Source organism: Sciurus vulgaris (genome assembly GCF_902686455.1).
Source record: "Sciurus vulgaris genome assembly, chromosome: 10".
In the NCBI taxonomy this organism is placed as follows: domain Eukaryota; kingdom Metazoa; phylum Chordata; class Mammalia; order Rodentia; family Sciuridae; genus Sciurus; species Sciurus vulgaris.
The window spans coordinates 100,571,356-100,599,265 of record NC_136470.1 but is presented as its reverse complement, the minus strand read 5'-3'; the positions used below and the strand labels follow the sequence as shown (position 1 = coordinate 100,599,265).

The window sequence follows — 27,910 nt, the reverse complement described above, 5'->3', positions numbered from 1 at the left end:
GCATTTGCTTTTTTTTTTTTTTTTTTTTTTTTTTTTGAGTAATAACCATTCTAACCAGGGTGAGACAAGGATGAGATGGAATCTCATTGTAGTCTCAATTGCATTTCCCTGATGACTGAAGATTTTAAGCGTTTTTTCATATATTTATTGACCATTTGTATTTATTCTTTTGAGATTTATCTATCCCAACCATTTGCTCATTTTTAATTAGATTTTTGTTGTTAGTGTTGTTAAGTGTTTTTGAGTTATTTAAATATTCTGAATTTAATCTTCTATGAGATGAATAGCTGGCAGATATTTTCTTCTATTTTGTAGGTTGTCTCTTCACTTTGTTGTTTATTTCCTTTGCTGTGCAGAAGCTTGTTAATTGGATATAACCCCATTTGTTAGTTCTTGCTTTTATTTCTTGTGTTTAGGAATCCTCTCTAGGAAATTGTTGCCATGCCAATTTATTGAAATGTTTCCCCACCTTTTCCTCTAGCAGTTTTAGAGTTTCAGGTCTTACATTAAGTTTTTTGATTCTTTTTTTTTTTTTTTTTTTGATCCATTTTGAGTTGATTTTTATACAGGGTGAGAGATCAAGGTCTAGTTTTAATCTTTTACATGGAAATATCCAGTTTCCCTGGCACCATTTGTTAAAAACATTGCCCTTCCTCCAGTGTGTAAGGAAGAAGGCTGCAGCTATTTCTCCCCTGATTCTGCCCCCTCCCCACACACCATTTTAAAATCTAGACTGTTAACTGTTGCCGCCCGTGGCAACAGTTGCATGGGTATTTATCGGAGGCGGACTGGGAATAAACCACTTTTCCTATATTCACTAATTTATAGAGGAAGAGAGACTTTGAGAAGAAGAGATGCTTTGCTTAGAGGTTAGAGGAAGAGACACTTTGCTTATCAGGAAGAGAGACTTTGCTTAGAGGAAGAGAAACTTTGAGAGAAAGACAGGCTTTGCTTATAGAAAGAGAGACTTTGCTTATCAGGAAGTTTTTAAAGAAAGAGAGGCTTGCTACGCTTATCAGAGATCTATTTCTTCTTATAGTTCTGTTGCTTCTTCTTAGAGGTGCATCCCGCATCCTGTGAACTAGGTGCTATCTATCTGAGATCTACGACCTAGAGGTGTGTTCTCAATTCTCCGCTCAATGATCTGCCTTCTGCCGCTGCCTACTTCTTCTTACTGCTAGCTGCTTCTGCTTCCGTCTGCTAGCTGCTGCTCCTGCTTACTACTGCTTCTTCTAGCTGCTTCTTCTCGCTGCTAGCTGCTGCTCCTTATTGCTGCTAATTGCCTTCCGCCTCCTGCCCGCTTATATTCCCTCCAGGAGGCGGAGGGCGGGGCCACACCAGTTGAGATCAGTCGAGGAGCCAGCTGCCTTATCACGGCAAAGGTTAAAACGAGCAGGCACGAGCACTCGGGAACACCTGTGCACGCGTTGTGTGCGTGGACTTAATTGAATACGGCCAATGATAAATCACCTGAGTGTGCTTATGTTAATTAACCTCCTCACTGCCTCACTTTGATCACTGATGTGATCAAAGCAACCTCAGGCTGGCTGCCAGGTGCCATCCCGGCGCAGCCCACATGGCACAGCCCCCAACAGTTAACTTTCTTGTCAGTCAGTGGTCTAATTAGCCCGTGGGCTTTCACTATTTAAGGTAATTCCCCTGCTATTTGCTGTCTTTTCTCTCTTCCTTTTCTCTCTCATTCTCACTCACTCTCTCACTCTCTTGCTCTTTCTCTCAATTTTGCCCTTAAGAGTAGACACCGTGTTTGTCTGCTAATAAATTTCTTGTGTGAGTTCCTGCATCTGGAGTGGTTTCTGGGCACTTTCATTGGTGCTGTGACTCTGATGGACTCTTCTACTGCCTCTTAGGTGGGTGGAATCCCATCTGTCAATCCAGGGCCCCAGATGCTGGTCTCACTTTCCATTTACCCAGATGCTCAGTTGTGCATCCACCACTGGCTTCAGATTGGTGAGTTTTCCCCTAGGTCAATTTAAACATGGCTCTGCTGACCTGAGAAGCCGCTGTTGATTATCTGGAGCCCTCGAAGTAGTTGGGGAGTGGGGTTTCCCAGTCATGACTTTTATAGTTATGGCTGGTCCCTTAGTTGACTTTATCTGACGGGTGAGTCCCTGATCTTTATGGTGGAGATTCTCTCTCAGGTTGAGGTTTCTGTCTCTCAAAAATCCTTGTACTGGGTCCTCCACTATTCTTGGCTTTTTCCTGGCACACACTGATGGTTGGGTGATGACTCCTATCACTGTGCGGCCTTCTTGTCTCCAGTCAATTAGTCTGTGACCTCGGGATGCCTTGGACACTGACTTGGCTGTTTCTCAGTCTCTACCATGGGATCTAGGTCTTCCATTCCAGCAGACTCACCCTTGGGACATTTAGTAGAAAATCTTCACCTGATCCCTGACATAGAGCCATCAAAACTTATTTGCTTATGTAATGATATTTGGCCACAGTATCCTTTGGATAATCAATCTAAGTGACCTGTTAATGGCACTTTGGATACTAATGTTTTGAAGGACTTAAACAACTTCTGTGAATGAGTGGCCAAGTGGAAAGAAATTCTTTACATTTAAGTTTTCTCTTTCTTGTGCACTAAACTTGATTTTTCTCTTCCTGAAAATATAAACACATCTTTTTGGCTTCTCTCCCTTTCCTAATCCTTCCTCCTCCTTCAACTTTGACCCGGCTAATGAACCACCCCATACCGATCCCCTGCCGCAGAGGCCTTTCTGGCCTCTGCTCCTCTCTTCTCTGCCCTGCTCTGTTTCTGCTTACACCACCCCCTGCCCAGCCTGCCTAGTCCTCCTGTCATGTGGTCTCACACACATGTTCTAGCCCCACTGTGGGAGGTGGCCAGTGTGGAGGGAGTGATAGAGTCCATATTCCTTTTTCGTTTTCCAATCTTTTACAGATAGAGAAGTGGCCAGGCTCCTTCACTTCCAACTCTGCAAACTACATCAAATGATCATGTCCAACACCTTGACCCCTGAGGAGCACAGGAAAGTCTGGGAACAGGCACGCAATTATGCAGATGAGGTTCACCAATTAACCCTGGCCCATCCCATTGGGGCTGAAGCAGTACCAGAGAGGGAGCCCCAATGGGACACTAATATGGGGATTGGGTATCTGTGGCAGGACAAGTTCCAAACTTGCATCCTTGCGGGTCTCCATTAGGCTGCCATTAACCTATTAATTATGATAAACTTCAGGAAGTGATACAAGATAAGACCAAAAACCCATCTGCCTTTCTGAGTGGCCTCACAGAGGCCATGCTCCAATATACTTGCCAGGACCCTAAAACTCCAGAGGGATGACAGTTACTCGTGACTTTTTTTTTCTTAAAGTTACCTGGACATAAAGGCTAAATTGAGGCACATAGGGAGCCCCTCAACCCACAGCCAGAGGTTCTAGCAGTGGCATTCAAAGTGTATAACAGAAGGGAAGAAAAAAAACAAAATTTAAAATACCTAATGCTAGCCAAAGCCTTTTAGTTAGCTAGACCTGCCCAGTTGACCACTAAGGGGGCACCCCAGCTCCCAGAAGACCTCCAGGCCCATGCTTCAAGTGAGAAAAGAGAGCCATTGGGCACAAACTTGCCCCAACCCCTGGCAGCCCCTAGGTCCTTGTCCAAAATGCCATCAACCAGGACACTGAACAGTGGATTGCCCTAGTGCTCAGAGAAGTGCCAGGTCACCCTCTCCCCCTCTCCCCAGTGACTTACTGGGATTGGCAATGGATGACTGAAAGGCCCAGAACTTTTACACTCGACTACCATCACCACTCAGGATCCCTGGGTGGCCCTTACGGTGGCAGGTAGGCAGCTCCCTTTCCTTATAGATACTGGAGCCACCTTCTCAGTGCTGTGAGTTTTGGGGACCCACTTCCCGTGCAAGATCCTCTATTGTCAGGGTAGAGGGAAAACCATACCACCCCCTAAAAGCCCCTCCAATAAGGTACCATATTTGGACAAATCTGCTTCACTCATTCCTTTTTTGATAATTCCTTTACATCCCATTTCCCTCCTGGGAAGGGACATCCTAACCAAATTGGGTACCTCTATTTCCTTCTCACCCACCATGCACCTCCATCAAGACTCCTCCGCTATTCCTCCTCTCATGACCTTGCAGGAACATACAACTCAACCTGAGTCTTCCTGTTCCCTTCCCCCCTCCCTTGTTGACCCCGAGGTTTGGGATACCCACAGACCCTCTGTAGCCACATGCTCGCCTGTACTCATTTGCTTGAAGGAACCAACATCTCACCCAGCTCAGGCCCAACATCCCCTTTCCCAAAGAAGCCTCTTAGGGCTTCAACCAGTCATCCAGGATTTAAGGCAGAAAAACTTTCTGTGCCCCAACAACTCAACCATAACCCTCATTTCCTGGCTGTTAAAAAGCCTAATGGATCTTACTGTTTGGCGCAAGATCTCCACGTCATCAATTTGGCAGTTGTCCCCATCTTCCCCACTGTGCCCAATCCCTACACCTTGCTTTCCTCTATCCCCTCCTCCACCACATACTTCTCTGTGTTGGATTTGAAGGACGCCTTTTCACTGTCCCCTTCATCCTGACTCACAGGATCTCTTTGCCTTCACCTGGACTGACTCTCACTCTAGTTTCTTCTCAGCTGACCTGGGCAGCTCTCCCACAGGGATTTCAGGACAGTCCTCACCTCTTTGACCAAACACTGCCTCATGATCTTGTTTTTCTTACTTTTGTTTCCTCCTCTCTTACAGTATGTTGATGAACAACTTGAACTCTTAAAAATGTTTTAACCAAACTTTCTTTAGAACTTCACTTTGATTGGGTTAAACTCCTGCCTCTTGCTCTTCTGCGTCTTTGCTCACTCCCGAAGAGACTACCAATATTTCCCCTTTTGAGCTGATGTACTGTCCTCCCATCCTTCATCCTGGGATGATGCCCCTTCCTTCCCCTCTTCCTTTTCATATATTTCTTCCTTTCCTGAAACACATTCAGGCATTCCTATGGGGTTATGTGAACTTCTCCCTGCCTAGACCCTTGTCTGGCCCCCTGGCTCAATGTCTTCAAATAGGAGACCATCTTCTTATCTCTCCTCCTCAGGAGGCCGCAACCCCTCTATCTCCTAAATGGCAGGGACCCCATATGGTAATTCTGGCTATGCCAAGGGCTGTCAAGTTGCCAGGTTTACGGGGATGGCTACATATTTCTCAGGTTAAGCTCTACTCTCAATCTACTTCCAGCTTCTAACCCTCAAGCTTCTTCCAACCGATACTCGGCCACCCCAGTGGAACCTCTCCACCCCAGGCTGACTCTTCTTTCCATTCCAGAGGCAGAGGACTAAAACACTGACGCACCAGACAACTACACCCAGCCATGAGGACTGGACTGCCAGCTACATTCTTGCCTTTCCTGTCATTCACCCAGTCTGCTATTTTTCTAACTATTAGATTTTTTCCTAATGGATCTGTCCAGTTTGTATTTCAGGACTATCAGAACCTTACAAATGATGAATTGGAGCCTGGCTACAAGTGCATTCCCTAGGGGAGCTCTCCAGTCCCCAACCCCTGCCTACTGCAATGACATCTCCTTTTCCTGAATCAGTTCTATGACCATATCCAGCAGGAAGCCGTCATTGAAGATGGATCTTCGCCCGTATGCACAAAAGGGATCTTCTTATAAAAACAAAAACAGAGGAATGAAAGGAACAAGGTAGTAGCCATTTCTCCCCTTATTCTGCCTCCTCCCCACACATAATTTTGTAATCTAGATTGTTAGCTTTCTTGTCAGTGATTGGTCCAATTAGCCTGTGGGTTTTTACTATATAAGGGTAATTCCCCTGCTACTTGCTCTTTTTTTCTCTCTTATTTGCTCTCTCACTCTCTCGCTCTTTCTCTCTCTTTTGCCCTTAAGAGCAGACAGTTTGCCAGCTAATAAAGTTTCTTGTGTGAGTTCCTGCATCTGGAGTGGTTTCTTGTTGCTTTCACAGTGTATATTGTTGGCACCATTGTTGAGAATCAGCTGAAGATAGTGGATTTAATTCTGGATTCTTTAATCTGTTCCATTGGTCAATGTGTCTTTTTTTATGCCAATACCATCTACATTGCCACCAATTCTTTCAAGGTAGGGGTACTGTGGTAGAACAAAATGAAAACTTTAGTAGCTTAAGAGCTGACAGGCTGTGGTTTCCCACATTGGCACTCAGCAGTTCTGCTTATTGGCATTTAACCATAGAGCCTTGCAGTGGCTGACAAAGTAGCTGTAATAAGATGATCAGAATAGCGGAAGCAGAAAATAAATTAACTGGGACAAAAGACACCCCCGCATCCCATACTTAGTGCAGAAGAATTCCCCAAGCTGTATGAACTAAAAGTCCCTAGGCTTTTGACAAGCTTGTACCCATATAAGGAATGTAAGATGCAGCCTCCAATAGAATTGCACCAACTCCTTTGCCTCGAGTACCCAAAACTTGCTTATGTATAAAAACCCTATTGTAATTGGGGCTCAGACTTTGGGAAACATCTCTCTGGGCTGTGGCCACCAATAAAGTGTTGCTTCTAGATCCCAATGTCCTGACCCTCATTTCCCATTACAGAATCTAGTGGCTGCGCTCTCTCTCTTTAAATAATCTCTTCTTCATACTGACAATGCATTCTCGCTGCAGAAGTTTTGTGGTCATCATTCTTTAGCCTCAGATTTCAAAACTCTCCATTATATTAACTAAAGTTTTACTCCGATCCTTTAAAAGGGATGGAATTCCGACAAATGCTAAACATGGGTGAATCTTGAAGACATGTTAATTGAAATAAATGAGACATAATGACAAACATTTGTGTAATTTCACTTCAGTACCTAAGATTGTTAAATGTATAGAGAAATTAAGTAGTAATTTAAATAATTAAGGCCAGTGAATTATACACTGAAAAAGGATAAAATAGTAAATTTTATGTTATATATATATATATTTTTTTTTACCACAAATTTTTTAGAAAAAGGGGTGATATAGGTACAAAATGGACAATTAGACCAATAGTAAAAATAACTGAGCATGGAAACAGACCCATACATGCTTGACACATATAGCAAGGAGAGATATTAAATCTGTGGGGAAAAGGGTGGCCTATTTTAAAAAGTGATGAACTACTGGATATTTGTTTGGTAAAGGTGATATTTAACTCCCAAGTTACATCACACAGAAGTTAAATTATACTTGAATGGCACTATTGAGCTAGAAAGACCAAATTTCAAACCTTTTAAAAAAATATGGTCATTGGGGGCTGGGTGCAGTGGCACAAGCCTGTAATTCCAGCAGCTTGGGAGGCTGAGACAGGAGGATCATGAGTTCAAAGCCAGCCTCAGTGAGACCCTAAACAACTCAGTGAGACCCCGTATCTAAAAAAAAAACTATTAAAAAAAAGGACTGGGGACATAAAGAAGAATAAAATTATGGCATTTGCAGATAAACGGACGGAGTGGAGAATATCATGCTAAGTGAGATAAGCTAATCCCCCCCCAAAAAAAGGCTGAATGTTTTCTCTGATAAGTGGATGCAAATATATTATCGGGTGGGGTGGGGTTGTAAGAGAAGAATGGAGGAACTTTGGATTGTGTAGAGGGAAATGGGCCAGGAGGGAGTGGGGAAAGGAAAGCTAGTGGACTGAGACAGTATTACTCTATGTACATGTATGATTACATGAATGTTGTGATTCTACATTGTGTATAACCACAGAAATGAAAAGTTTGTACCCCATTTGGGTACAATGAATCAAATGCAGTCTGTAAAAATAAAAAAAAAAATTTTAAAAAGGGTTGGGGATGTGGCTCAGTGGTTAAGCACCCTTGGGTTCAATCCTGGGGTGAGTGTGTGTGTGTACATATATACAGGTATATATACATGTGTACATATATCTGTATGATTGTCAGTGGACAAGACTTCTCCAGCAAGGTATGAAAGGCTGTGTTGGCTTCCTAAAACTGCTGGAACATGGCGTCTCAATCTGGGTGGCTTTCAGCAACAGGAATTGGTTCTCTTCTGGTCTCAGAACTCTGTAGGCTAGAAATTTGAAATCAAGGTGTCAGCGGGGTCGTGATTCCTCCGTGGCCCTGGGTATAATCCTTTTGAGTCTCCCCACACCAGAGAAGCCAAAGTGAACATTTGTGACTGAGCCAAGCTTCCATCTGTTCCAAGAGGACACTGGTTCAGAGGCTGCCTCATGTACCTTTCTTTTAAGAGATGAAGTCTTGCTAAATTTCCCAGGATAGTCTTCAACTCCTGGGCTCACACAATGCTCCTCTGCAGATCATTAATCAATCAAAAAGGCCCCGAAAAAACTGGCTTCTTGGTCCAAGTCAATCAAGTGCTCATTAGTTACAGAGACAAAAATTCGGTCATTTTCCTTAAGTTCGTACATCCCCCCTTGATAGATGGAGTAGAGTCCATACTCAGAATCTTTGGACCAACAGCTATTTCTGGCACTTTTCATCAGCAATATAGGGTCAGGATAGTCTGTGCATTTGTAAATATACTGTACCAACTGTTTGCTTTTCTTTCTGGTCTCTTTTGAAATTGCTCCTGAAGTTTCTTCAATTTCCTGAAATCGAAAGTATGTTTGGGAATAGATGTAATAAAGCCCTGTTTGATGGATGACCAGTTCTCCATTCCTCAAGTGAAAATTTCTTAGGAATGAATGTCCTTTCCTTGATGACTCCCAGGATTTTATTTTCTGGCCCAAAGCCTTTTCACTCTTGGAGCCTGGGTGAAAATTAGACAGAGTTAACAGAAGGGAGATTATAGCAAAGCAAGGACTTTGCTTAAAGCCCTGCCCAGCTAGTATTTTTGTTGGGCTTACAATGGATTTCAATTTAATATCAAACTTCTTGGACCGTCAATCTTACATGGATTATAAATTCTAGTCATATAGGAATCAGGAGTTACTTGCTTCATTGTGATGTTCTAGAAGTCCCCTGCCTTTCTATAGCTCCTCTACCACTTATACCACGCCTGACATATTCAGCTCTGAGCAGTGTCAAAGGGCATGATCCACTCAATAGCAGTTTTTACTCTAGAGCAGAGATGCTGTCCTAACCCCACTTCCTCCTTTTCTGTGCTGGTGAACTCAAATGGACAACCTAGAAGGAGGTGAAAAAGAAACATAATTGATTTCCTTAAGCCTAGAGTTCAGGACTTCTTGCTTCTGGTATTTTGAGTTTTGTAGCTCTCCAAAGTCAAAGATGCCACCCAAGTAGAAGGCATCTTTAATTCAAAATAAAAGGCACAGGTTTGGACAAAGGAGGCTATATTTATTTATTTGTTTTTTACTTTTTTATTCTTTTATTTTTACAGACTGCATTTTGACTCATTGTACACAATTGGGATACAACTTTTCATTTCTCTGGTTGTACACAATGTAGAGTCACACCATTCGTGTAATCACACATGTACATAGGGTGATGATGTCTGTCTCAGTCCACTGCCTTTCCTTCCCCCACACCCCACCTCATTTCCCTCTACACCATCCAAAGTTCCTCCACTCTAGGAGGTTGTATTTAAAGATTCTCAGGTCCCTGGATCTTTAACTCTCAAAGATTTTGAGTGAAAAAAAGCCCTATGAAAATAAGGAAATTTTAAAACACTGGTTTCTTCTTTCTGATTAGTGCAAAATTTAGCTTTTTAAGAGCTTAAAACAATTATTGAATTTGTTGATGGATAGCAAATTGTAGCATTGTAATAATTATCTCACTTGTGGACAGAACATGTGAATTATTTCTAAAACGTGACTTTAGGAATACCAAGGAGACAACTGCTCAGAAAAACAAACAACCCTCCTAAACAACGTTTTCATCTCTTAAATGATACTGAAATTTCTTTAACTAGGATAAAACCCTTCCTAAAGATGACTGTTTATTGAGTACTCACAGTAGACCAGACAGTTTGCATGTGTTACTATTAATCTGCACCACTTTATGATTTAAGGATGATCTCTATTTTGCATGTGAAGAAACTGAAACTTGATTTGCTTAAATAATTTGCTCTAAACATATATGTAGGTGAAAAGGAGCTGGGATATTTACACTTGAGCATTTACACTGTTAAACCCATGCATGTCCTACAGCACTTCATTGACACCTGGTCCTACAGAAGAAACTGAACTGAACATATTCAGGTAAACTGTGTGGCACTGATTTGGGTACACTGTATGACACTGACATTTTTGTGAATGAAATATGTTCACATGTTGGCAATGTCCTAAGGCCCTGAGGAGTGCCTAGTGATTGACAGTAAAGTGCATGATGTAGAGCCTTGCAAGAGAAGGGAGATTTGACACGTTTGCAAAGAAGGAAAATGCAGTGCCATTGAAGGGGAGAGGGAGGGGGGAAAGAGGAGGGGGAGAGAGAGAGAGAGAGGTCACTTTACCAAAGAAGAAAAAAAGCAAAAAATGGAAACCTAGGAATCTCAAAGACAAAATTCTCCCCTTCATGTTTTTTCCCAAGGCCAGTTTTGTCACAGCAGTAATTGAGCTCTTTGTAATTTTGCTTCCGAAAACAGTGAATCTGAAACTTGATTATTATGAGCATTTTGTAGATTGTCATATAAATATTTTAGGTAGAAAGTAAACAAATTAATTCCTTGGAACAATTCTTCTATTGGCTGCCCTTAGGTCAGATGTTATTTTTCAGTGCTAAGATCAAACCAGGGCTGTACGCATGCTGGGCATGGGCTTCACCACTGAGCTTCATTCCAACCCTAAATCAGATGGTGGTTGTTTTTTCTTACCTGGATCTAAGAATGTGCTGCTTCTCCGAGTGGTCCCTGTTATGTGAGCTGCTACTCTCTGAGGTCTTCTTTCTAAGGAAGAAATACTTCCTTGTTTTTCTAAAAGAAAAATGGCAAAGACTCATCAGCACTTATCAAACAAGTTCTCAAGTATGTTCTGCTCACAGAGGCTGTCAGTCAGGCATTGTAAGCACATTGGGCTTCCAAAATTGATTCTAGGGGTTTCATAAAAACAGTCCATATTTTAGTAGGATGATCAATCTACTTCAACTGTGTTTGATTTGAAAAGTACTTCAGCTAGAAAGAATGAGCACTAACACAGATTATAATTTATCTCAGAGGTAACGTCCAAGTAAAATAAAACAAAATGCAAGAAATGAGCCAAAATTTTAAAAAGACTGTGGACTTCTAATAATCCTGCTGACTGAAAGTGTGCAAATAACCACATACTGACAAATTTCCTGTTTGAGTTATATATGGAAAAAATTGGAGTGGTACCATGTTTTTCATCTCAATTGTCTTTTCCTCTTTGCTAGGCACTACTGATTCTAAAGGAGTGGAATAACAGTTGTCCATAGATGCTACAAACTGGTATCTAAACAGTCGTCCCCAAGCCCCCTTTCACTCCCACAAAAGGAATAGGAATTGACATGCTGGTCCAAGATTCAGTTCAAGAATATGTAAGTTGCTGATCATAACGAACAAATAAGATTTATTGACCACCAACCAAAGTACTTTAGAGCAACCTAAAAAAAAATCCAAAGGCTACTCTCTTTAAAAAAATCAGTTCCAAACGTTCTCACATTGGTTGTTAAGATAAATTGTATTCTTTCATCAGACAAATATTGGAAGGGACAAGACACTGTGCTACACTGTACATGGATTAATCATTGATTCTATTGACTGAGTCCTCAAGGGACTTAATAGTATTTCATAAGAGATATGAATTATAAAGTGAAAAGTTACCTATGAGAAATAGAAATGAAAGGTGACAGATATGCAGAAGAGGAAAAGACTCCTAGTTTGGAGAGCTGAGGGCAGGGGAAGGTTTGTGGAGGAGATGGTGCTAAGGCCTTTTCTTCATTTATTCAGTTCAACCAAAGTGCCCACCACATCAATGCCAGGCATTTGTCTAGGACCAAAAGAAAGAATTATAAGCAAGCAAATGCAAGAAACTGCTGTAAGTGCAAGGATAAATATCTGAACAGGGAGAGGATGGGCAGGCTGCAAGGGTGGGAGAAGAAAGTCCTGGAGAAACAGAAGAGAAGCCCAAGGCAGGATGCACAAAGCATTCCTGGGACATGGACCTGGGAGGAGTTCAGCTGCAAGCTTAAATGAGGAGTCTAAGAATTGAAGATCTGAACCTAACAGAACATGGGAAGACTGAAAGGTGTCCTGGGAAGTGAAGAGGTGTATGTTGTAGTTTAGGCCTACTTATGTCACAGTCAAGTTTGATGAATGTAAAGTGAGAGGGCTGAAGGCTAGCAGACAAGTTAACAGACAATTATAACTGACACTAGCACAGTAGGCCTTAATTTAGGCTAGTAACAGAGGGACCCAATAGGAATGATGAAATTTCATAGAGGAGGATGAAATGGAAACCAAAAATTATTTCCATCTATCTGGTATTAGTTGTAGATGAATGATTCAGGATGGGTGGCCATTATATGATACTGAAGTCCAAATGTAGCATGGAAATGCATAGTCAGTTGCACATTAGTCTCAGAGTGCTCAGGTTTCAAGGTTGATGTGTCCATTTACCTTTAACCTTGGCTGTTAAATAATTCATAATGCCTTGCCTGCCCCTAACCCTTAACACAATGTTTTTAAGTATTCAATATCTGAATTCAATTTGCATTTGAGGTCATTACAAGGATATGGGAAAACCTAGGTTTGAAAACAAATTTCAAAAGGGAGGAAATTTCCTACTGGTTATAGCAAACACCTCCTAGAGAAAAAACAAAACAAAAACTTGTTTATATGTGTATTTGGGTGTCAAAGATACATATTGGCATGCAGAGAGAACATGATTTCTATGCCTTACTGGGATGAATAAAAAGAACACTGTTCCAACACTGAAAATAGTACATGCACCTACTATAGCCCATGGATCCGGTGTGCCTTATCAGAACTGGTGGCATGTCCAATATTCTGACCACTGCTTTTACCTTTGGGGAGATGATCAGAAAGAATGCTTAGATTCCAGGATCAAGCCTTGTCATTCATATTTAACAAAGAAAAATGGGGTTTTTCATGTGATGAAGAGGTTAAAAAGCAGTTTCTTCTCTACCAGACTACTGGCATGTGTGTTCAGGCAGGTATGGCCAGTAGTATAGAAAAATGGGGACATGGCGAGTCAAATGCAAAGAAGTAGCAAATTTAATTCAGCAATTTTATTTATGAGTTCATTTATTCATTCTGAAACCATGAGGAAGAACCTTCTGGATAGAGAGGTGGTGTTGGCACACTATGAACACACAAATGGTGCACTTTTAAATGGTTAACTGTGTGCTATGTGAATTTACCTCAACCACAACACACACACACACACACACACACACACACACACACACACACAGACTGAAAATAGTGCAAGAAAGCGACTGGGGGAGAAGTCAGAATCACTGGGCCTGAGGTACAGAGTTAGGTGCTAGGTATAGAGAAGTAAGAAAACAGAAATGTGTTCTGTCTTTGCAGATCTTTAACCCAGTAGGGAAGCAGATACCAAAATATATAAAATATATAAATATATAAAAATAGAAGAGAGGACAAAGTGTGTGCAGGGGAACTTACTTAGACAGGTGGCCAGGAAAGTCCTTTGTGAAAAGGCGACTGTTAAATGAGCCTTGATAGAGAGGGTGGAGCTCAGAATGGTAGATGCCAGATGGAGGGATAAAGAAGTCGACCTGGGCTACCATGGTGCTGGGGAATGTGGGTCCAGAGAAGGTGGCTGACCATGAACAGGAAGGTGGGCAGGCATGGAGACCGCATGATGCCATTGTGGGTGGCTAGAAAGGGGTTTGGGGAAGGCATGGTGCAGGAAGGGCTTTTGCAAAAAGAAAATCTGCTCATGGTCTGACACAGAGAAGATGGGTAACTTTGGGGGAATCTTATTTACATCGCTTCCTGCCAGGTTTCAGGAAAGATTTAAGATGGTTTATTTAAAACATAAGGTAAAAATCAGTACATGAAGAAATTGAAGTGAAAGGGAAATTCATACACGAAAAAAACAAAATTAAGAGGAAGTAAAGTTCTGGTTTTAGTTAGGCCACAGATTTGGTTCTGAAGTTTCCAGCTATCTGTGCAAAGATTTAAAAAGATTGAAATAGAATCAGTAAGTGGCTTGAGACAGAGGTGGGAGAGTGGATGGAGCAGAGAGGACAGAGAGCTATTTACCTTGTCATGAATTTGACAAATTAGAATAACAACAAAAAATTACTACCTTGAACAGTAGGAATGGTTTCCTCATAGGTTCTCAAAATCATCTGCAAATAGTATTGAATAAAGCTTGTTAATTCTCTGTAAGTTTTCACCCACTATAGAATATGCCTATGGCTCTTCTTGCTGATGTCTAAAAGGACATTTCTACATAAGATATCAATTTAGCTTCGAGTTGTTGATTGAACACAGTGTTTGTGTGGGGAGGGGCGAGTGCAGGGATTAATAATCAGATAGCTGTTCCTACACAAACATCCAGGGAGGGTCCTCTGCCCAAGAAAGTTCTGCTTCTGGATGAAGTCTTTGAAAAGTCACACTTGGAACAGTGCAGGAGGAAGGGGCCATCTGCCAAGTCAGGATGACCCAAAGTCTCCCAGGCCTCCCTCCATGCAGCTCCATGTGATAATCATGTCATATCACTTTCTGTGTCAGGGACAAATGTGTGTGGAAAAGCACTGCATGACAGAGCCCAGCAGCTTGAAATTAGTGGACAGCTCCAAATCTTAAGATGTAAGGAACACCTCTCTCTTACGATGCCCACAGACATTCACACCCACTGAGTTATGGCCTGGCAGTACCATGTCATTCTCTCATTTCCGAAAATGTGGTCAAGACATGTTCTACGTAAAGACATTCCACTGAGTTCCCATAGTAAAGTCGCCTCTTTGTGCTAACTAATGGGGAAAAACAGCAAGAAAGTGAAAATTGAAACTTATTAAACAAGCAGAACCCAGCTAGGCTCACTCATGGCTTCTGAACCCCCTTCACTCAGCTCTGTCACTCCCGAGGGCTTGGCCATCACTGCCTTCTTTCTCTCATTACTGTCATTAATTTTGCAATTGCTGGAACTTGCCTTTTCTGTACCCAACCCCAAAGCAGAGGCTCTCGGCTTCTCCCTCTGCCTCAAGCCCTAACCCCAGATGGTGTTAGGAGTCAGTCCCGTGGGCTCAGGTGTAGGGAAGGGAATAAGGGGAAGTGAGCATTTTCTCTCTTTCTTGCTCTCATTTCTCTCTCTTTCACTCTTGTTTTTTCCTTTTCTTATTCTGGGACAGAAAGGAAGGGAGGGAGGGAAGCAGGCGAAGGGGACAAAAGTCAGACTGGTAGTGTGGGAAGCAGAATGAGGGATTGCAAGTGTGGCTGGGGACCCGACTCAAATCCTGCCATCCCTAAGCTCTGGGAACCAGCTCAAGTTATTTTGCTGATCTGAACTTCTATTTCTTTATCTATTTAAAAATGCATATAGCCTGGTGCAGTTGTGCATGCCTGTAATCCCAGCAGCTCAGGAGGCTCAGCAACTTAGTGAGGCCCTAAGCAACTTAGCGCTAGACTGTCTAAAAAAAAAGGCAGGGGATGTAGCTCAGTGGTTATGCTCCTCCCCTGGGTTCAATTCCCGGTACCAAAAAGCAAAGCAAAACAACACAAAATGTGTGTGTGTGTGTGTGTGTGTGTGTGTGTATAAAGCCATGATTCCTTCCTCACAGAGCTGCTGTGAGGATTCAATGAGATAATGCACAAAACAGGTTGCTTACTGGAAATAAAATGTTTAACCGATACACCTGAACATGAGGGGGAGTTCCTTCCCCACTCTGCCTCCACCTTCCATGAACTCCCCCCCACTTCTCTCTCCTCTCGTTGGTGTCAGGGAGAGGGAGAATTGCAGGAGCCAACATGTAAAATCCACCTCTGCTACTTCTCTGGTCTCCCCACTGTTGCTCCCCATTCCAGAAGACTCCTCAATCTCCAGGTGTCTACACTGGTTCCGAGTCTCTCCCTGTTGCTGGGTCTTGTCCTGCCCTCCAACCACCAGATCCCAGGGACTTTGAAGTTCCATTTCTGAGGTTCCTCTGGAACCCACCGCAGCCCGTGCTTCTCCTGGCCTTTGGCCTGGGAGCAGTCATTGCCATTTGGAGCGATGGAATTACAGCCGCTCAGTACAGCTGTGGGGGGAGGGGCAGCCAGGCCACATTTCCAGGGTGGGCACAGTGCAGGTGCGTTCCTAGGCCGCCCAGGTGGAAATGCAATTTCATTTCCTGTGGAAATAGCGTCATGGTGATATCTGAACTTGACTTTGTCTCTCTTCTCCATGTGCTCCCAGTCAGAACCTTGCATGTGGTGATGTCTCAGGCCCCTTCCAGCTCTGACATGGTGTGAGTCTTATTCTAAAGTTAGAAACCCACTTAGATACTGTGCACCAGACAATGGACTTTACCAACAGGTCTAAAACACATCCTCCTCCTACTCTGGGAGTTCCCCAGAATGTCTTTAAATACAAATAGTATTGTTTTGATATTGGTGCTCTCATCTGACATTTTTAGCAAATATTTTTAAATGCCCTCTAACAGTGAAGGGAGCAACCAGAGAAGAAATTGATTCAATCGAAGTCACAGTGCCAAAAGTAAAATTAATCACATTTAGTGAAATTAACTATTAGCTAACCCAATGTTTCTGCTAGAGATCCTTTAAGCAACTTATAAAAATAGGAATATTTTTGTAATTTGTCACTTAACTGTGAACTGAGATATCTTCACCTTTGGTTCTTAAAGTATCTCTTTTTCCCTCTTCCTTTCTTTCTTCATCTCTGTGTGCATGCATAAATAAATATGTATTTAATTCCAGAGAGCAATAATATGAGAAGCATAAAAGACACCATTATTTGGCCTCCTTTGTCTTCTAAATGAAGACCAAAAAAAAAAAAAAAAAAAAAAAAAATCACACAACTTCTTTATTACAGGAAGACCTCGAAGACATTGCCTTGTCTGTGCCTCAGTTTCCACAAGTAAGATTAAAAGTTTAGACAGAGGAGGAGGCTCTGGGTTATACCAGGAATCAGCCAGGACCCATCGTTTTGTGCTCTGCCACTTTTTCCTAGTTCTGTGAATTTGGGGGAAAATACTTAAACACTGTGGGCCTCAGTTTCTTCTTTTGCAAATTGCAGAGTCTAGTCTTGATAACTTAAGGATTCCTCCTCCTCTGACCTTGAGAACCTGTGAGTGAGGTCACCTACCTTTCTGACAAACTGGCGTAGTTGCCACTTTCCTTGCCAGCAGGGGCTGTTCATAGCATCTTCATCAGCGGGGTCCCAAAAACTGTCATCTTCCTTTAAGAAACAGGCAACGACACTTTTGAAGTACTTGTCCTGCATCTGGGTTGAGATGGAATAAACACAATGTTATATGCAACAGCTTTGTGCTTTTCTCCAACTGGAAGTTAAAACAGTGGAAACTGAGGACAGATTCAGAGAAGCTTTAGCACCTCAGATAAAAGTGGACATGCTGTCCTTTGTTCTTTGGCTAAAACCAAGCATTCGAATTTAGGGGAAAGGCTGTGACACATATCAGGCATCCTGGGTCATGGTGCCGTCCCTGACCCCATCACTAAGCAGCTGTGTATCTCTCCACAATGCTCCCACTCTTCCTTCCCTGTGTGCTCCTCATCAGAGCTTTGCTGGTGGTGAGGTCTCAGGTCCCTTCCAGCTCTGTTGTGGAATGGATCTCATTCTAAAGTCGGAAACCCACCTAGATACAGAATAAGTAATGAAGTCAGTTTGAATTCCAGCATCCTAAACAAAAATTAGTCAGACCCTTTGATGTATGGGCAATCCTCTTTTCCTTAATCAGAACCCAGGTGGCTGAGTAGCTTCTGTTATTGACGTGATTTCTGCTCCTCGGGGTGGCATTGTCTGGACCTGTTCCAGAAATCTGCATGATGCCTCATTAGATGTTTACACTAGCGGGGGACCTCTCTGCAGAGACTTGAAACGCCATATGAAGGTTTGCTCTTCCTTCTGATTGAGAGTAAATATAGTAGCCAGATCACTGTCAACAGAGTCCTCAACCTTGTCAACAAATCCTTCTAGATGTTACAAACACACACACACACACACACACACACACACACACACACACCCCAAACCATGCAGATCATTCCAGGCTGTTACGTGATTAAGAAAACAAAAGTGTTTTTTTCCCCTTTCTTTCCCTTTTGGTTTTATTTCCCTAACAATTGAGATTTAAGAGAGATTTTCTTATTAAAAAAATTAGTTGAGTTACCTTTATCTGGGAAAATAATTATTTTTATCTGTTATTTGAACTCAGGGTACCACAATGCTTGAAGGAACAATCAAATTTAATGACAATCTGTTAATTTATATATAAAACAATCTCATTTAAAAAAATTTCACTGTTTTATGTCTCAGCCATGTACCCTTTGAATTTTTGATCAAGGTCCCTCAAGTACAAAGGTACAGATTCGAGTTAATTCCTTCCACATTCCCTAGTATTGAACACTCTACTTTTAAATAAACGTCTTTTTTTCTTTCTTTCTTTCTTTTTCTTTACTTTTCTTTTTTGGTAAAAGAATTAGGGATTGAACCCAGGGGTGCTTAACCATTGAGTCACATGCCCAGGCCTTTTTACTTTTTATTTTGAGACAGGGTCTCCCTAAGTTGCTTAAGCCCTCACTAAGTTGCTAAGGCTGGTATTGAACTTGCAACCCTCCTGCCTCAGCCTCCTGTTTTTCTTTATTTTTTAAACTATAAGAAAAGAACTTTGGGGGTTGGGACTGTAGCTCAGTGGTAGACCACTTGCCTCACACTGGGTTAGATCCTTAGCACCACATAAAAATAAATACATAAAAAGATATTGTGTCCATTTCCACCTAAAAAAAATATTTAAAAAAAGACTAGAACTTTGGGCTGGCCACTTCTGGCTGAGCCATGGCGGCTAATGCTACTATCAATCCAACCATCACAGCTGCTGCCCCTAGAGCTTGTGGACAGGTATGAAGGATCAAAAATTTACATTGTGATGAAAAGTGATAAGGAAATTATTGGTACACTTCTAGAATTTGATGACTTTGTCAGTATGGTGCTGGAATATATCACTGAGTTTAAAATCATACCAGAAGAAAGAAGGATTACTTAATGTTAGCTCAGAGTTTGCTAAAGGAAATAATAATACTGGTTACTGGAGGAGAAGAATAAAGTTCCTTGACTTATGCTAGATTCAGTTTTGTTGTATAAGGACAGCACGATAGAATTGTTTTAATCTTTTGATGTTTGGATTTTTTCAAGGTAAATTTCCTGTTAAAGGGAAATGCTTTGAAGATGTATTGTATGACTATTTTTTAAAGTTAATCATGATTGTTAGGTCGGAAATTAGGCGACTGTAGGGGGCAAAGCTGAGCAGCCAGAACAAAGACCAGCCCACCAAAGGTGATCAGAAAGTTCGCAGCAAGGTGGATGGAAAGTTCCACTGACCTTTCACACCCACCTGTCACTCAACAGGACCCCCTCCCATCCCAGTCTGTAAAAACTCTGAACAGCCAGGGCCACTGGCGATTTTCTCTGGGTCCCTATACCCCGGGGGTCTGGGAATTTCGCCTGAGAGCCAAATTCCAATAAAGCTTGCTTTGGCCACTTTCTGTTCCATTTTATTTAGCCACTAACTGTGCCCACCGAGACCTGCCAAGCTTATATTTGGTCCCGTCGCCGAGACTCGCTGAGCTTACAATGATTATCTTGGAAAAAGAAGAAAGGAGCTTGTTTCTTGAAGACTAAAAAAATAAAGGTGTTTTTGGTTACTTTATTTATTACACAATAGTAGCCAGTGAAACAACAACAAAAACAACAACAACAAAAAGAGTAGAAGAATCTCCTAGTGAATGCAGTTGAGGATGGCAGCTGGGCCCACCTGAGTCGTGGAATGTGACTGGCAGTGGAATTAGCCTACCTCACATCTGCCCACCCCAAACACCTCTGTTGTGGACAGCTAGTTGTCTCTCTAATACCTTAGGAACTGAATAGCCTTTCTGAGAAGGAATTCAGTCACATATGCCCCAAAAGCGAAACAGAGGACCACTTCATGCTTTGGATATAACTCTTGCTACTGTGGCTGATTTTAAAAGTGACCTTTTTTCCCCCTTTCTCTTCTTCCTCTCTCTGTCCCTAACCTTGGGGGAAGAAAGATTACCCTTCTTCCCATCCTAGGCTGAATTATCTGTCCTTGAGCAAATACATACCACAGGAATAAAGTAATTCAGACTTCAGGAGGGTGCCAAAAGATCTAAGAAATGGCTACTTCTCAGGGCCATAAGTCGATTACAGCCCCTGACCACACCTGGAATGTAACTTTTGAATCACGTCTTTAAAAGCCCTGTGTTCCCCTGAGGTCAGATTCAGACTCTGGCATAGAAGTCCCTTGTGTTTCTCCTTTGCCAGCAAAGCAATAACATTTCTTTTTTCTTTTTCTCAAAACTGTGTCCTCATTATTAGATTGGCATTGGGGACAAGGACTGAGCTTTTGATTATAGAAGCACAAGATCATGTCTACCAAATGGGGAAGAGGGATCAGGAAACAAGAGGGAAGAGCTAGATGAGCTACAGGACAGGATGATTACGGGAAAAGCAAGTTTTCCTGGACACTGTCCCAGTGCAACCAGTTTGAGGAAGTTCTGCCAGACTTTGGTTTTATTAAAACAAGAGAGTAGGCTCACAAACATTGGCCACTTGTTGAGATATAAATGTGTGCCTAACACGAAGGGAGGAGTACTTTGCTCCTTACTTCCCAGAAACTGGAGGCTATTTCAACAGGAAAGGGTGGTGACAGACATGGAGAGGCGGAGTTGGCTGCTGCTGGGTCAGGCCAACAGCCTGACAGTGGTTAGCAGCAACCTGTGACCCCAAGTGGAATTTGAGAGAGGTGGAAGTACAGCCCAAGCAGCAGGGGTCAGTTCAGGCCAATGCCAACTGCGGGTGAGTGCCTATGATCCCTCTCCGGTTTTCTAGAAAAACTGTCAGGAGGTGGAAGGGGGAACTGTGAAAACTGAGTAAGGTCCTGGGAGATTGACAAGTTCAAGTTACTTATGGTTCTAAAGTAAATGCAGCCTAGATACACACAAAATGCACAGGAAGCCAGGGAAACATGGAAAAGTAAAGAACATGTTTTGAAAGTATAAATGAAAAACAAAACACTCCCCAAAAGTAAAAATAAATAAATAAAATAGACAAAACAAATAAGCAACACTGAGAGCATCCACAACCCCACCTCCTAGTTAACCTTGGGATGCTCTCTTTTATAAGATTATCAGACTGCTGGTGTGCAATTTTTTGTATAGCTGTTTTCTCTTAAAAGTATATTCAGGGGACTGGGGGGATAGCTCAGCTGGTAGAATGCTTGCCTTGCAAGCACAAGGCCCTGAGTTCGATATCCAGTACCACAAAAAAAAAAAAAAAAAAAAAAAAGAGTATATTCAAACTGGGCACAGCAGCGCACACCTGTAAACCCAGCAACGTAGATAGTTGAGGCAGGAGGATTGCAAGATTCAGACAGCCTCAGCAAAAAAATATAAAGGGTTGGGACTGTAACTCAGTGGTAGAACACCCTTGGGTTCAATCCCCAGTACCCTACCAAAGATGATACACAAATATCATTTTCTTTAAATCTGTATAAAAACTATACATGATAGCATAGATACTCTTGTGACATTCACTGTGGAAAATTTATAATACCCTGAAAAATAAAATGGAAGGCACCTGTGGCCCTACCACCTAGAGATCATACTTGTCAACATTTTTGTGTTTGTCTTTCTAGACTTTTTTTTGCATAAATATTGAATTTTGAAAAAAAAAAAAAGAATAGAAATCCAGAGAGAAAGCTTCACCACCCTCCTCACCCTCAAGTTTCCTTGCATCATGATGTTTGGTTGTTCTTCTGCAGGTCTTGTCCTGTAATGGTGACGGTGTGGCAGTTTTGTGCTGTGTTAGCCCAAGAGTGATTAATTAGTTGTCTCTTGCCCTCCTTCCTTTCCACATCCTTTCTGTCTCAAAGTATGAGCTTCCTGCAGCACATTGCAGATGGAGCTATTCTTCAGATAACCACAAGTGGGTGTCAGGGCTGGGACATGTGTCAGTGCAGGTTCTATTCCTGTGCCTCCAGTGGGAGAAATGGCTTTGTACTGAGTACCTGTTCCTCAACTCCAGAAGCTCTTGGTTCTGAGAAGTGGATTTCCATGGTGACTGCTCTTGGTGCATTCACAACACGGCAGCTGCCTAGGCCAGGGCCAACCAGCCCTTGGCTGAGCTTGAGGTCAGGAAGGTAGATTCCTGTGCTGGTACAGAGATTTTAAGAGGATAGCTTTGGCCCTCCCTTCTGCTCAAACATTAGTCTCTGACCATTATTTTCTGCAAACCACAAATAGCATAAAGAATCATTTATGAGGCTCTATAGAGAAGGGTCCTCTTTTTCCCTCCCCATCAATGATGCCAGAGTGATAGTCCATTTCCTTGTCATGAAACTGTCACAGAATGACACAGACATCTGAGGTTTGGGACATGCCTCATGTTTGCTGGTCTACAGGCTTCTTGTGAGGGTCCAAGTCAATGTTACTGGGCCTTCCTGGACATGCTCCATTCTATAGTCCTTGCTTACTGAATCTTTGGTTTTCACCAACCCAAGCAGAACTTGTACTCTGTCTTAGGAAATCACTGCTTATGCAGAACATGCTTTTTCAAATTCTGCACAGATACTCAAGAAAACTCAGATTTATTTTCCCTTGGAAAAATTCCTGATAAAGATGGTGATATCTTCAAGAGACCTTTCAACAGAAATTATAATGGCTAAATTTATGGAGCACTTACTGAATAGCCAGTTTCAAAAGATAGTATTTGCCTTTTACTAGCTTTGTAATCTTGAAAAAAATCACCTAGTTTCCCTGAGCCTTAGTTTGTTCACCTATAAAATGGTATAATTATACTGATTTAAAAAGATTGTTATGAGTATGACACAGTGCAATATTTATCAAAGTTTCTGGCACACAAAATTGCTCAATATCTGTTAATTGTCCTTTTGTAGTACTACTGTCAATTGATTCTTATGCACATGTATACATATGTAAATATGCAGTCAAGAAAAATATGCATAAAAGGGGAAATGTTCAACTTTACTTGAAATTTCCATTTTTTAGTAGAAGTTCTTAAAACTTAATTATATACATAGAAAACTGCATAAATCAGCTCAGTGGAGGATCCATTTAGTCTTAAATCATCAGACCAATTTATGATTATGTAACTGATAAAGCTGCTTGTTTTGGAGAAATAGCATCACTCTGTTTATACTACAAAGCTAACAATGGGTAAGACATACTGGCTTCAAATCAGTACACATAGCAACATTTCAGTTTCTTTTTTCCCATATTTTTTATTGATGCATTATAATTGTACACAATGGTGGGATATGCTGCTACATATTTATGCATGCACACAAATATAACAATATATATTGGCCAGTATCTTTCCTCAGTATTTCCCTTTTCTCTCCCCTTCTCCCTTGTACTGGTCTCTTTCTTCTACTTTACTGGTGTTTCTTCAATTTTCATGAGATACCCCTCATCTTTCTTTTTCTTTCTCTTTTCTCTAGCTTCCACAAATGAGAGAAAACATGACCCTTGACCTTCTAAGTCTGGCTCATTTCCCTTAACATAATGCTCTCAAGTTCTATCCATTCTCCCGCAAATGACATAATTTCCTTCTTCTTTATGGCTGAATAAAACTCCATTGTGGCATAATACCACATTTTCTGTATCCATTCACCCATTGATGGATACCGAGGCTGTTTTCATAGTTTGGCTATTGTGAATTGTGTGGCTATAAACGTGGTTAGCTTTCCAGTCTCTTATATGGACTTAAAACTAAAAGTATAATTACAGTTCTATCTATTTTCCTAGAAATATACAATTTCTTCAACATGCCCTCCAATAAAGCCTTCTTTACAGGTCATCTAACGTGTTAAAATATGGAGGTATCATGAGGAATCAGACTCATACTCAAAAATAACTCCACAAGGCAAAATTTACTTCTACAAAAGGTGTGCTACAGCACGAAGTCCAGCAAGCAAGCACACCGAGTGGGTAGTCCACCTGTTTTCATCCCTAAGGCAGCACTGCCCCTGGCTCTGATAGGAGGAGCTCGGGGTTACAATCTATGCGATTGTCTAATTTTAAAGTTAGAGGGGCAAAGGGAAGGGCTGTAGTTACCACTGGATACAGGTTGGGGAGCTCAAAATGGCTAATTGGGTTATTTCAAGAGATCCATAGCCTATGGTGTTTTTGTGTAACTTTCCATTCAGCTCTATTTCCCCTCTGATTGCCTTTCTTTACATCCCAATCTTACATTTAAGGTTAAATATTATATTCTGAAAATGGATCACCAGAATTACTATTTCTCACAAATGGTCAACATAATTTTCATAATTACTTGCAAAGAAGAGTCTACTTCATCCATTTCCAAAGGAAAAATTCCCAACCAATTGAGATAACTAAATTTACACTCCACAGGGTATACAAACTACATTTCCTGAACAGATAATTAGCACTCAATAGCTTTTATGCATTTATATTTTCCTGGGACCCTTAGTCTTGCATTTCCTAGCCACTAGCAGGTTTGATGTTGCAAGATGTGATCACAAGCTGCACAATTTTGACCAATGAATACCCTACTGTGGAGGGAAGAGCATTACTTAGGCATTCACAGCCCTGGTGCTAGCCCCTCCTGTCTAAACTTGGACAATACATTTCTCTGGGGGTTGCCTGGTCTCTTCATCCATAAAATGAGGATGGGACTGGGGGTGGGGTATCCAAAATTTCTTCCAGCTTTCAATTCTCTATTATATAATATAGAATTAGTTAAAAGATACATAAGAAATTAAAAACTGAGTTGATTTGAGTTTGCATTCATGGTTGGCTTATTTTATGTTTATAGTTTCAAAAGTTTTAGTTGGAAAATCATAAACAAAAAACGACACTAAGTTTTTTTCTTTGTATTCATACCTGTATTTTCACCTGAGTATAAAGTGACAATTGTATTTTCAACTGTTTCTCATGGATAGTCAAATGTTGAGCCTATTAGCCTCCCTGTTACAGACTTTATCTATGACATGTTTGTGCACAGGGGTGGGCAGAAAGCCAGTCCTTTGTATTCATACTTATTGTCAACATAGAAATGCAATAGTTCTGAAGCTAAAATGCACTTCAACGAAGGTTTACTCCACCCTTCGCTTGTTCTTGGAGCAAGGAGAAACCTGACATTCCGAGTTTGGGTTCTGATTTTAGTTCAGATGCATATTATTCTACCTGCTAATTTTTAAAAGTCTGGCTTGTCTATGTTAACAAATGCTAACTACTAATTTTAAATATTTATTTTAAAAAAGGAGTGGGAGAGAGAGGCTGGCATGAAATCTGAGTATAAGTAAACGGTACATAAAAAACAGGTGTGTGTGTGCCGGGCTCACCTCTGAATGTTCTCCCATGTCTGTCTATGGTCCACTGGAATTAACCTCAGCTGGAACCTCACTAAGGGTTTAGTCATTGGGTTTGGGTTGAGCCTCGACTCTCTGTTTGCTGCCTGTGTCTTATAATCCAATCTTACATTTAGTGACTTCAAACACGTTTGTGACGGTTGTTCACTTACACAGCTGGTATTTAGTGAACACCTGCATGGGAGCCATATGCCACACTGTAGAGGTGTCAGAAGCAGGTGCAGTCTCTGTCCCACTGTCCTCACCCTCAAGAATTCACAAGTCAAGCATTTAGCAGAAAGCATTCCAGACTGGTAACAATTTAAAAAGCAAATGCATATACTTTTAAAAAGTATTTTTATTAGTTGTTGATGAGCCTTTATTTATTTATTTGTATGCGGTGCTGAGAATCCAACTCAGTGCCTCACACATGCTAAGCAAGTGGTCTACCACTGAGCCACAACCCCAGCCTGCAAATGCATATACTTTTTAAAACAAAACTAAACAAAAAACCCCTTAGGAGTTTTGTTCTCTGCATCTGCTAGATGCCAGTTTTGTAACTGAGTTTAGATTTGCACAGTCTACTGAACTTAAGCTTTCATGAGGTCCTCAGGAATTATAAGCATTAGCAGTGAGAAGCTACAGACAGAAAGAGATTTCCTTCCATAGTAAAGTTTTCAGGGAGCAGTAAGCTGAGAGGCAGGGAGACCTGACAATGCCTAAGACTGCCTTTTACTGACCTGTTTCAGTTCATTGGTGAAGTAGATGTAAGTCACAGCCACACACAGGGACTGCAGGAGCACTGTGAAGATCAGAATCAGCACACAGGCCTGGCCGGGGCTGGAGACCCCCCCGGTCTGCAGCATAGCCATGGTCCTGCGAGGGTCTGAGCGTCCTGTGTCAGCCAGGCAGCAACTGGCTACTATGAGGAAACAAAGACCAAGATCAGGAGGTGGAGTTTTTTTAGTTTCATTTCTGTCAACAAGAAACTGAATTTCACAGAGCACTACTAGGAAGCCAGCAGGAGCAGAAGTAAATTCTCAAAGGCTTTCTCTACTCCATAAAAATGTAAGGGGTCAATTTGGTGAACACATTAAAAAAAAAAAATTCAATGCACAAGGCTGTGAGCACAATCCTCAGCACAGGAAAAAAAAAAAAAAAAAAAAAAAAAAAATCACCAGGAGAGTCTGTTAAAAGGTATTGCTGCCCAGGTCCCACCTCACCTCACTTGAATCAGTATCTGTCCTACCCCGATTCCCCAGAGACTGGAACAGAGCATGAGATGAAGCTTGCATCGTGGTGGTCACTGGGGAGAAGGGAGACCAATACCCTGCCCTGTATGCTCTGCCCTTTTCTGTCTTCAACCCCCTTTACCCTCTTCTCTTTCTTCCTTTCCTTCTTTCTACAATCCCCTGAGCTGAAGACAGCTGGGGTTTTCCTTTGTTTTTCCTAATACATCCTCATTCAACCATAGAGCCCCAAGTCTTATACCCTGGCTGCCATTAGCAGGAGGGCTAAATGATAAGAGAATTCTTGTGACTTGAAACTTCCATGGAAGTTTCTCAGGTAGTTTCCTACTACCTGAGAAGTAGGAAGAGGGTGAGTGCGAGAGTGAATAAAGGGAAGTACAATCCTTTTGAAACAACAGTATTTCTGCATCACCCTATTTTGAATGTCAGAATCTAAATAGTGTGTCTTTCTTTTTGCAAACATTGGGAAACAAATTCTAGTCTCTTTCCCCCACCCTAAACCCCTACCAAGGTAGTATCTACTGAGTCAAACTGGAGAGGGAGGAAGTAGCTAACTTACTCTGAAGGTAAAGGGGGAAAACACATTGATATTTTCCAAAATATTAGCCCTGTCACACTCAGTGTCTGATTGTTACTATCCTTCTTTTACAGACTAGGAAATGGAGGCTCTGGAAAGCCCTGCTCAGGGTCATGCCATTACTTACCCTTAAAGGTAGAATCCAGTCCCACATCTGGAGGTACCATATGCTGACCATGCTATATGTAGTCCCTATATTTTGTTCAGCATTTCATGACTTATTCTAGACCCATTGAATCAGAGTTTCTGGCACTGAACCTAGAAATCTCTATTTTCACCAAACACTCCAAGAAATCCTTTGGAACCTGTATTAGTCAGCTTTTCATCGCTGTGACAAAATACTTGAGACGAATAACTTAAAAGAAGGAAAGGTTTATTTGGCTTTGTTTCAGAGGTTTCTGTTCCTGATCATGGCCCCCATTACCTTTGAACTTCTAGTGAAGCAGCACATCAGGGCAGCAGTGCATGGCAGAGGATACTGCTCTTGTCATGCTAGTCAGGAAGTGGGAGTGAGGAGGGTAACTGGAGGTGGTCCCAATTTTTCCTTGAAGGGTATGTCCCCAGTGGCCTAAATTCCTTCTCCTAGGTCCCCC

General features: G+C 41.7%; 1 protein-coding gene and 3 long non-coding RNA genes across 8 annotated transcripts in view; 2 read left to right on the top strand and 2 right to left on the bottom strand.

Annotated features, from left to right (window-relative positions):
- Positions 1-1,526: 1,526 nt before the first annotated feature.
- Positions 1,527-7,499, top strand: LOC306670520. The gene is made up of 2 exons (XR_013766431.1): positions 1,527-1,830; positions 5,980-7,499. It is a non-coding gene; the product is annotated as an uncharacterized lncRNA (long non-coding RNA).
- TNFSF10 (TNF superfamily member 10) lies at positions 6,916-27,499 on the bottom strand. Of its 2 annotated transcripts, XM_079155167.1 has the most exons (6): positions 27,445-27,499; positions 26,231-26,412; positions 17,207-17,344; positions 14,207-14,249; positions 10,765-10,863; positions 6,916-8,742 (listed from the first exon to the last, which is right to left on the bottom strand). In XM_079155167.1, the coding sequence occupies exons 1-6, from the start codon at positions 27,482-27,484 to the stop codon at positions 8,294-8,296; spliced, it is 951 nt and encodes a 316-aa protein (XP_079011293.1). In that variant the 5' UTR covers positions 27,485-27,499; the 3' UTR covers positions 6,916-8,293. The 2 variants fall into 2 exon arrangements, with proteins under 2 accessions (XP_079011293.1, XP_079011294.1); XM_079155168.1 differs by lacking the exons at positions 26,231-26,412; positions 27,445-27,499 and adding an exon at positions 17,455-17,695.
- LOC306670514 overlaps positions 6,916-27,910 on the bottom strand; it is a 1,027,288-nt gene continuing 1,006,293 nt past the window's right edge. Inside the window, exon 2 of the long non-coding RNA XR_013766424.1 lies at positions 6,916-7,491. This is a non-coding gene — a long non-coding RNA (uncharacterized lncRNA). The remainder of the gene's footprint in view (positions 7,492-27,910) is intronic.
- The window catches only part of LOC306670511, a 36,589-nt gene continuing 28,396 nt past the window's right edge, over positions 19,718-27,910 (top strand). The window contains exon 1 of one of the 4 annotated variants that reach the window (XR_013766416.1): positions 19,718-20,953. This is a non-coding gene — a long non-coding RNA (uncharacterized lncRNA). The remainder of the gene's footprint in view (positions 20,954-27,910) is intronic. The other 3 variants (XR_013766417.1, XR_013766418.1, XR_013766419.1) reach the window with 3 other exon arrangements.

Coding starts and splice junctions, on each gene's coding strand:
- TNFSF10 (XM_079155167.1), bottom strand. CDS start 27,484: ATGGTACCTCCAGATGTGGGACTGGATTCTACCTTTAAGG. Junction 26,413..27,444: donor ACTGGATTCTACCTTTAAGG/GTAAGTAATGGC, acceptor GTTTCCTCATAG/TAGCCAGTTGCTGCCTGGCT. Junction 10,864..14,206: donor AACCATTCCTACTGTTCAAG/GTAGTAATTTTT, acceptor TTTTTCTTTTAG/AAAAACAAGGAAGTATTTCT.